This window comes from Adiantum capillus-veneris, chromosome 12 (genome assembly GCF_014529385.1).
Source record: "Adiantum capillus-veneris isolate H3 chromosome 12, ASM1452938v2, whole genome shotgun sequence".
NCBI lineage: Eukaryota > Viridiplantae > Streptophyta > Polypodiopsida > Polypodiales > Pteridaceae > Adiantum > Adiantum capillus-veneris.
In genome coordinates, this window is record NC_140942.1 from 6,522,928 (window position 1) to 6,533,585 (window position 10,658).

Consider the following 10,658-nt stretch of genomic DNA (forward strand, 5'->3'; position numbering starts at 1 on the left):
AGCAAGAAGGTTCTCAAGCCAGTTCAAATTATGGAATTTTTAGTTATAATATGAGATTTTTAGTGTGAATATCCCTCTCAAATTTAGAGTTAGCCTGCTCATATGCGTGTGAAAAAGTTCCAAAGTCGGGTCCACAAAAAATGTTTCCCGAGCCCTAGTGTGAGTGTGTGTGTGTGTGTGTGTGTGTGAGAGAGAGAGAGAGAGAGAGAGAGAGAGAGAGAGAGAGAGAGAGAACTCATGATCTACACGCAATTCTAAAGAAAATTCGGACCTCTAAATTTGTATATTGTGGCTGAATATATGGAGACACGAGAGGACATATTAAAAAGAACGAATTGAGCAATAATGCACAGTTTTAGTTAGAACGAATAAAAAGGGAGAACGTTGACCTAAGGGCAAAGAGTGAGATCTGTCTATCTATAAAAACGCACATTCTCTTTGCATAATTGTAAGGTGGGCGTCGCGGCACCTGAAGATTCATGTGACTGCCAGCCCACATCATCCTCTTCATTTTGTCATATCTTGTTCTCTCCTAGTACTGCTGCTGCAACCTTTTCCTCGTTTCTCCTTTTTGCGCTAGTAGTGAGCTTGCAGCTTCCCCTCCTCCTCCTCTTATCATGAGCTGCAACAGGCGCAACCTCAATCATATCTCGTCTCATGAATATCCTGATCATACCTTGCCATCGTTCTCATCAGATCACCCATCTCATTCAGCTAATAGCGATGGATGTGATAATTTATATATTGGAATTAGTCCCAGCGCTGCAGCTGACTATCAATGCTCTCCTGAAATTGAAGCTCACAACATTATTATTAATCATCTACCCAGTACATTAGTTCTACCAGCTGATTCAGCGCTTAATCATAATATAGACCATGCGTCCAATTCATACTTAAATGATCAGTACTATTATAGCTGTTGCAGCTCCGATGATCGTGCATATTCTAGTGCAGATATTGCCCATCTTCACCATTTCATTAGCAAGGCGCTGCCACATATTGATGATGATCTTACATTGCTTCACAACAATTTCCACCTTAACATCCCAGCGGCTTCTGATCAGATTGTCGCGTCTGCTGAAGATGAGCGTCATATGGGATGCCATCGCGAGGACCAGGTCCAGAATGTTGATGATATTTCTTTTCTAAGTGCATCCTGCGAAAATGATAATATTGTGGATCAACTTGTACATGGGGCGTCGGCAGCAGGCCTTAATATAGGACGCTCCGCTAAGTCTATCGATACTCATGATGATCATGGTACTAATTATTTGGATGATGATCGGCTGCAGCAGCTTCTCCCGGCCAATAATAATATGGCAGGCAGCACTAATTGCAGTCATAGTTTGTATGGTCGACCATCCTCTCCCGAAACAGCTGGAATACCGCGGCCACAGCCGCCACGCCCATGCTGCAGTACACAACTACATGGTGCTGCTAATGGTGATCTTCGACCCCATCCCCAATTTGAGGGTGGCGGCCATCATCAAGCTGAGGGTAATACGTGTACACCTTCAGGTGATCATTCATATATTTTAAGTGAGGGGGCCAGCCACTGCACAATCACGAGTAGTTCAATTTTAATAGCAGCAGGCGCCAGTGCAAGTGATGCTCGCTGTGTCACGAATCTACAGGGATGCACTAGTGATCTAGAAGAAGTGCTTGACATTCTTCTGGAACAAGTTGAGTCTGCAGCTAGCTGTTCAGCACCTCATCGCCCCAGCTACTTAATGAATCAATATGACCTGGCCATTAATGTTGTCGCCAGTAGTGATACGGCCTCGTGTGTACCTTCTAGTGGCCAGAGAGCAGCAGCATCCGCTTCATGTGATGAGAGTTCTTTTGTGGGACGTGCCCAATCTTTAATTGCTTCTAATAGCTGCACTAAGGATGATGCAGCAACAGAAGCTAGCTGGATTATAAGAAAAACCGATGATCCCAAAAATATTGGCCAAATTAATATATTGCACAGCCAAGGACAAGAATATACAACAGCATCAATCTGGCAGGACAATGACAGAGAGCATACAGTTAGGGCTTTTTGGGACCTGCCAATGCCGGCATCTACTCAAGATCAGGACGGACGGGCTAGCTGGCACTGTAGTGAGCACCAAAGGAATGATTATGATATTGTTGTCGAAGATGCAACCAGGACAAGCTGTCAGCAAAAGACCGAGGTTGCTATCAAAAAAATTAGGGTTATCTGCCAGCAAGGCGATAATACCAATAGTCATGAGGTTTTGGCTAAGACAGCCAGCACGTTTCGTGCAGATCAATTACTGGGGCAGCAGCCCTCGGGTATGGAACTTCCAACAAATGACACGAATATGAAGAGTTGTGTCATGAGTAGCAAGACGTCCACAACAGCAAATAGCCGCAAAGCAGCATGGATTGGCCCTACCCTCATGGATGTCCATAAAGCATTGCAGAGGAAGTCTCATACGATTGGGTGCTCTGGCAATGGCAATCTCGGCCTCGGCGGTGGATCAGTTATGACTACTACTGAGTCAAGTACCAGCAATTCTAATTCCTCTTATTCGTCTGCAGTCATAAGCAATCCCCATCTTGATCATCATAATGCAGTTGGTCAGCAGCTTGCAGATGATATTCAGGGGCAACCAGGCGCCGCCTCAGTTGACAATAACCAAGGAGACAAGACATCCTTCCTCACTGATGAGGTTGCTTTGCTATGCAAAGATGAAGTTGAGCAAGCTCATGAGCTGTAAGACTATTCCATTACATTAATCTATTGTCATTCCTCATGAAGTACGTCGACATGTTATGAGATTATATAGATATTCTTCGTACGTATTTACCAGCTAGTGATAGTCATCAAGATAATCTATTGTTATTATTGTAATTATACGTAGATATTTGCTTTAGGAGGGATTTTGTCATTGGAGTTATTAGCTGGGCGTGGAATGAAATTATGGTTTGCAGTTAGTGCTGTACCATGAAGTTTAGATTTTGTTAACAGGGAGAAGTTCAGGAGAGCGCTTTAATTGGGTATATTTGGTTGCGCGAGTGTATGGTTTTTATATTTGCATGATTACTGCTCAATATACAGATTATTGTTGTGGTGTGCAGGGTGGATTCATGGAGACTGCAGAAGAGGGCCGGGGGGAGGGCAGGCCCCAGCTACCGAGTGCGGGTGAGCAGCGAGGAGGAAGCTGCCAGGGACGGCTACAGATGGCGCAAGTATGGCCAAAAAACCATCAAAAACAGCCCCTTCCCAAGGTAACCATCTTATTAAGTACATGTACACCCACCCTAGCTGCACTGTACTGCCCCCACCCACCCAGGCTTCCTCCCCCTACCTCATCATGCATGTACTGCACTGATCCATATTGCCTGCAATTTTGCTTGCTTTAGAACGTATAATCTGTCGGTTTCTAGACATGTAAGTTATGTTTTATATGCATGCGCCAGTACACTAGCAGCTGGAGCCTGGGGTTAATTCAACGTTGCAGCGCCTCTATAAAAGTTTTCTTGTAGCTCGGCCAGCTCCTCGGGCCGCTCTCGGCTATCTAGCTACTACCATAATAAATAGATATATATATACATATTTATTTACTTATTTATATTTGTGTAACATGTGAGGTAGGAGCGTTTACGCACAGCTGCTGATCATCACCCCTTTGCAATGTAGATGCACATGCTGCATATACATATCTATATCTCTATATGTATTATGTATTATGTATATTAATAATTATAGAGCTTGGAAGAATCGTGCAGTATTGTGCGTGCGTATGTGCTGCAGCAGGAGTACGTCAGTGTTGCCTACTTGCCTGATTGGTTGCGGTAGGGACACTATTCTTGATAACTTACTGTCTGTCCCCCCTTCATTTCTTAATAATTTATTGAGGCCTCATGCCTCGCATTGTCAATTTGTCCTCCTCTTCTGCCTTCCAGCTATTCCATGCCCTTCTCATAATAAGTTATTCTTATCTTATAAGTTATACCTTATAAAGCTAACAACGTGGCCCACCCCTCATAACCTCCCTTGTGTGCATGTCATATCTCCAACATCACCTCTCACAACGTATTGCTACCTCCACCATTTTAATAATGTCGTGCACAATCTAAGGCCTCGTCTTCAAAACAAACTATCAAAAGAAAAAAGTAGCATGATGAACAAGGCCTAGAGACTAGCTACATATCCGTCCACCTCACCCCCCAATCATAATGGACTCACTTATAAACTAATAAAATATAATTTCTCCATGCATCCCCTACATAGTGTTGCTAATGGTGTGAACTTTTCTAAAGGCAGTTATCAATAAGTCATTAATGTACAATACCTAGCTTATTTCCATCCAATCACCCCAAGATACATATCCCTATCTTCGATCATACTACCTGCAACCACCTTAACTCCATAAGTTATCTCCACAGCAAAATTATGAAAGGCACATAACTAGGCTTCTTTTCCCCCAAGGTGCTTCTCATCACATGCATTAATTCGCTATTGAGTATTTAGGAACCCTTTGTCATAAGTCTTTTGTAAATAAAACACGTTGTCTTTCATACAAACTATTAGGTCTCCCCATTCTCTGAAAAATAGACGGTCTTTGAAAACATCTTGTTTAGGAAATGAAAAGACCTATAAAGGTTTAAAAAAAATTGTGTCCATATAAAGAGGTACTGGACTTCACATTGGTACATTTGTGTTTTATTTCTCCTTTACTTTTCTTTTAGCTTTCTCTTTTCTTTAAAGTGTCCTTGCATTATGTAGGTAGTGTTTTTGTTTTTTGAAACCTAGGAATACCTTATATTAGATATTCTTATTAAACTATTATTTTTTAACCTTATAAACTACTTTTATTACTCAATAATTTATTTCCATAACACCTGTATGGATTTATAACTTGCCATGAGAATAAGGATTCTAAAGGCCCTTTCATCAAGCCCATCTCTACCTGCCTTCTATTCCACTTCAAGCACTTGGTTCTTCACTCGTTTTCATATATATCCATGACAATGATCTAGGATATGAATATAGTTCACTCTTTTCATTATGCTTGTTTCAGCTCTATCAGCATGGTCCACGCACATCATTGTAATGAATGAATTAGTTTTTTTATAAATCATCCATGCGGTCTTGCACATCATCTCACATGAGCACATGATCTAGAATTTAGTCTCCACTCTTGTTATATTGGTCTCTTTATTAATCCACTCATAACAAAAAATATATGTTGAATCATAACAGGTGTTACTACAAATGTACAAGTGGAAAGTGCCAAGTGAAGAAACAAGTGGAAAGGTGTACCAACCAATCCAAAACCTTCCTTGTTACTTATGAGGGCTTACATGACCATAGTAGACCTGATGTGTGTCACATGTGTGCCTCTAGCTCTAACTTTGGTCATAGTCATTGTCCCTCGACAATCTAAGCCTAGACTGCTTAGGTCCCTTGAAATAATATGTTTTGAACTATGTCTACATAGCCTTTACTATATATTTACTAATAACCACATCAATTATTACTTTAGTTTATTATTTTTCAAATTGTACAGTGTTATCGTTCGATGGTATTTCAAATTCAAGTACATCCTTATAATCGTATACACAATTGTGAGGGATTTTTCTTTTTCAATTGTCTTATAGAGAGATAATCTCTCTCTCTCTCTCTCTCTCTCTCTCTCTCTCTCTCTCTCTCTCTCTCTCTCTCTCTCTCTCTCTCAAATGTCGATTGCATGAGAGTTTAGGAGGTTCGTAGCTTAAACCAGTGGGACATGCCAAATATAACTTGTTTAATAGTAGCAGTGCACATATTTTCACGCACACACAAAACATATATATGTTTTGTGTGTGTGTGTGTGTGTACGTGCATGTGCACACGCACATGCACGCTTGTGCGTAGACTGTGAAAGATACTCTAGTTGTCAAATACCTTACATAAGAAAATGTTTTTCATATGGACTCTCTAGCAAAAACTTATTAAACAAACAAAAAGATTTAATGATGTGCTAGAATATGTGCATATATTGGCACTGCTACTACAAAACAAAGCTATAATAGGCATGTCCCACTATTAAAAAGCTACTAACCTCCTACACTCTCATGCAAATGGCATTCCAAAGACAAGAATATCATGAAAACAATCTTGCATGTTGAAAGATATTCGTGTCATCCTCAAGCGGCTACAAGTCCCACTTGCTCATGAAACTGTTTAAATGAACAAGTATTTATCGTTGCCATCTTGGAGCAATAATCACTCTTAACTTCAAAAGACATGCAAATTTAACATATATATTGTAGATGAATACGGTTAATGCTTCTCCAAGGTTGAGTAAAACCTTCAATTCTTGCCTGCTAGAAACCATGAGATAGTCTTCACCTCAAGGTGCCCTTTAAGATCCAAACCCCTAGCTTCTAAATAGCCACAGCTTCCTGAGGTCTTTAACAAGTCTTATATACCTAAATCCAAATATTAGCAATAGAAGATGGAAGCCTATGGATCTCAACCTTATCCTAATTAGTAGCTACAGGAACTGTCGTGATAATAATTATATTAACTTTGTAATATATTAATAACAAGAAAATGTATCAAACAAATGTATAAAAAGGCTATGTCTAGCTGAATTGAAACGACACAATTGAGCTACACATCTCTCAACCTATTTCTCTCTGTGTCGTCTTCTCTCTCATCTATGTGTGTTACTACTACATGGTATCATCGCAAACATAGGGGATCCCTCACACACAAAAAATGAAGGCCACGTTCACATGCATGTATCGAAGGCAAGCATGTGCATGTGCAAGCAGCAGCAAGACTCTCATGCAAATCAGCATGTAGAGCAACTTTTTGCAGTGCATCTCTTGGCGTAGACATCGAAGTCCCTAATTTGGAAACACTATGAAAATCTCAACATGTTTATTGCGATCTTTTATTGCATTTTATAGAGGAAAAGGCCAAAATGGGCTGGCCAAAGAAGAGAGAGAGAGGGATGGGAGGACTTTTTTTATGTTTTAAATATTACCGCGTTTATTATTGCATATATTGCCACGACTGTTGCCACCAAAATTGTCGCTCATATTACCAAATCCCACTTTAGCGCTTAAACATTCAAATTTTGGTATTTCTCTTTGTTTTGCTTATGAACAATAATTAAAGAATATTATTTAAATTTCAAAAAAATTTAAAAAGTGATATTAAAATATGACACAATGGCTATGTGCATAAACATGAAACTACGAAGAGGAAGCTCCATCCTAGAGTTATGCATGCGTCTCCATGTAAAGCAAGCACCGTCAAAGATGAGAAGCCAAACACGGACGACATCTTCTGCCGAGGCATGGGCATTACTTTCTCGAACTTCGCATATTCCCATAGAAGCAACCTCCTCAATATCCATCCATCATGTTTTGGATTGGCTCTCATAAACTGGGGCATTTGATTCATCCCGTTATAGATAAACTTATACAAGCATGTTTTACAAGTGGAATCCCGCTCTTCCGCCTACACCCTCCAAGCTTTAGGATGGCCTACTTTTGTGATGAACCAGAAATCCCCTCGTTCGACAAAGCATCCTCCCCTTGAAGGTAATCCTGGCATTGTTTGCTCAGTGTCCCTTTGGAGCCACATTTTTCAATTTTCACCATGATTTAGTAAAGTGTGCCCACATTTTACCAGATGGTAGCACCTATGTTAGTTTCTTCAAGCTCTATTTTGCAACAATGTGCAAGTGGCCTGCACTTTTTCAAGAACCTTCCTCATTCTCTTGCAAATGGGCGAAGGCATGCTTGACAAAATTAGAGAGAGAGAGAGAGAGAGAGAGAGAGAGAGAGAGAGAGAGAGAGAGAGAGAGAGAGAGAGAGAGAGAGAGAGAGAGAGAGAGAGAGAGAGAGAGAGAGAGAGAGAGAGAGAGAGAGAGAGAGAGAGAGAGAGAGAGAGAGAGAGAGAGAGAGAGAGAGAGAGAGAGAGAGAGATCCATGAATGGACGCCACACAAACACTTTTCATAGAATAGAATTTACAAAATATTTATGAATCATCTTCCAAACGATCTCTACAAGTAGCTTGATCTAAATCTAAACCCATGGCTGCTAAGTATTAAAGAGAGAAATTGAATTTTCGTTTGTGGGTCCGTTGGCTTCACCATCCTCGAGCTTGTCATCTTCCATTTCATCATCCTCATGAGGACAATCATCCTCGTAGAGATTGGCAGAATTAGGACTTGAATCATCGATGTCTCTGTCCCTGTCTCACCCTCATCCAAAGTAGTAGGTGGAAGATGGTCGAAAACAATCTCCACTTCATTAGTGGCAAAAATGGTTCTTCCTAGAGGTGTTACAGGAACTACGAACCAAAGTTTTGGTCGATGGATTGATGGGATATAGATGACCTATAGAAAAGACAAGAGAAATGAGTGACATTGATATTATGTTATGTAAGCAAATAAGGGTAAAAGGTTTACACTCACCTGCTCACAATTGCATGGAAAAACTAAGTTGGTATACCTTCTTGTGTCATATACACTAGAGTCCACCATGTAGAGCCCATTGTCATGTCGTCTAGATACATTTACAAACCACTTGCACTCAAAGATAAAGGTATGAAAGGTTATAAAATCGAGCTTAATTAGTATCCTTTCAATAGTCCCACAGTACCTGGCTTCATCACCGTTTGTGTCAGAGTTGCCCATGACAGGCATGGCTTCCCCTATGACGTTTCAAGAGAGAAAAGTCCTCTTTTCCTATCGAGGCAAGGATGTTGCACTTGATGTTAATAGTGCGGACAACACTATACCTCTTGTAGAGACTCAAAATTTAGACATAGTAGTGAAAATCTCTCTTTCTTGTTACATGATTTTGGTCAAGGAGTCTAAGAAAGATGCATGTGTTCGTAATGAAGTTAAAAATGAAACTAAAGAGGAGTCATAAATTTTTAATTTTCTAAATGAGTTTCAAGATGTGTTCATGGATGACATTCCTAGGGAGCTACCTCCCAAAAGGGACAAAATGATCATTACATAGAACTTCTACTCGGTAGCTCACCTCCTAATAAGCCTCCTTATCAAGTCTCACCAGCTCAGCAAGAGGAGATTATGAGGCAAGTAAATGAGCTTGTGGAGGAAAGGATGGTCAGGCCTACTTCATCTCCATTTTGTTCACCCATTCTACTAGTACAAAAGAAAGATAGTACTTATAGAATGTGTGTGGACTATTAGGCACTTAATCGGATAACCATAAAGAATAGATTTCATGTTTTCAAGAATATAGAAGATCTATTTTCTAAGCTACAAGGGTCTACCTACTTTAGTAGAATAGATCTCAAAAGTGGTCATCACTAAATAAGGATATTGCCTAAAGATATTCATAAGACAACCTTTTGGACAACTTTTGACCCCATATGGTACTTCCATTTGGACTTACCAATGCACTAGCTATCTTTAATCAAATGATGGAAAGACTCTTCAGACCTCATCAAAGCTTCACGGGGGTGTTCTTCAACGACATTATCATCTACTTGAAGACTATTGAGGAACATAAGCAACATCTTTAGGTAATATTTTAAGTTTTGAGAGACAATAGCTTTACATTAATCAAAAGAAAAGCAATTTTTCCTTAAAAGAGATTCAATATTTAGGTCATACTATCTCTCAAGCAAGAATCCAAATGGACCCTACAAAGTTGGAGGTAATAAAAGAATGGCCTATACCAACTAATCTATAGAAATTAACAATATTTTTAGAAATGTGTGCATACTGTAGACCCTTCATTAAAAAATTCTCATTTATAGTAGTAGGCCCATTGTAAAATTTGACTAAAAAGAATGTTAAATTTGAATCTCGGGAGATTCATGGTGTTTTTCCATACGGTACCACGTGAGTGTACAAGAGGGGGTTTTTTGGATTTTGTACATAAGCGTATACAATAGGGGTAGCCCCTCATGATTTCATATTCATATCATATACATTAGGGAGGGGGCATTGAGGGGGGGGGGGAGAGCATCAACTCCTATTCCTTCTAGAAGAACATATTTTCACTTCAACTCCTACTCTCTTTAACAAAGAGAGAGAGAGAGAGAGAGAGAGAGAGAGAGAGAGAGAGAGAGAGAGAGAGAGAGAGAGAGAGAGAGAGAGAGAGAGAGAGAGAGAGAGAGAGAGAGAGAGAGAGAGAGAGAGTCTCAAGGCTCATATTTCAAGGCTTTGGTGCCCTTTGGAGGCTTTGTAACCCTTCAGAGATGGTTTTTTAAAATAATCCCTTTCAAGTGAAGGTCAATTTTCGAAATCTCCTTTTGTGCATGAAGGGTGCCCTTAACAATATCCTTCAAGTTTATGTATGTATTGCAGGCTGCTCTGCCACTAAACTTTAATAAAAGGTTGAAACTTGAAGCCTCAAACTTAAGTGAGCACAAAAAGACTCAAGGACCTGGGTCTTGTAGCAAACTTAGGACTCAGTCTTTAGAGTAAGAGTCTCGAGACTCGACTCTTGATAGTACTCGACTCTCCCCTGCGCTCCAAGCCTATAGCTACGGCTTCAGAAGTTCAATCTTCATATGCGATTTGCAAGGCGCAAGGTTCCGTCCACAAAGAAAAATCAAGACATGTAGGTACACGCAAAACAGACATAAAAAATCATCACCATTGGTTTTAAAAATTGAGAAATTTGAGTTAAAGTAAATCAATGCCTTGTAGCCATTGAGAT

General features: G+C 40.0%; 1 protein-coding gene across 1 annotated transcript; it reads left to right on the plus strand.

Moving 5' to 3' along the window:
- Positions 1 to 602: 602 nt before the first annotated feature.
- Positions 603 to 5,465, plus strand: LOC147445265 (uncharacterized). The gene is made up of 3 exons (XM_086525987.1): positions 603 to 2,722; positions 3,088 to 3,237; positions 5,216 to 5,465. The coding sequence occupies exons 1-3, from the start codon at positions 618 to 620 to the stop codon at positions 5,397 to 5,399; spliced, it is 2,439 nt and encodes an 812-aa protein (XP_086382113.1). The 5' UTR covers positions 603 to 617; the 3' UTR covers positions 5,400 to 5,465.
- The last annotated feature ends 5,193 nt before the right edge of the window (positions 5,466 to 10,658 follow it).

Bases quoted from the DNA above. Each gene is read 5' to 3' on its own strand.
- LOC147445265 (XM_086525987.1), top strand. From the start codon at position 618: ATGAGCTGCAACAGGCGCAACCTCAATCATATCTCGTCTCATGAATAT. The intron at 2,723-3,087 runs GTAAGACTATTC...TGTGGTGTGCAG, and splicing joins GTTGAGCAAGCTCATGAGCT to GGTGGATTCATGGAGACTGC. The intron at 3,238-5,215 runs GTAACCATCTTA...GAATCATAACAG, and splicing joins AAAAACAGCCCCTTCCCAAG to GTGTTACTACAAATGTACAA.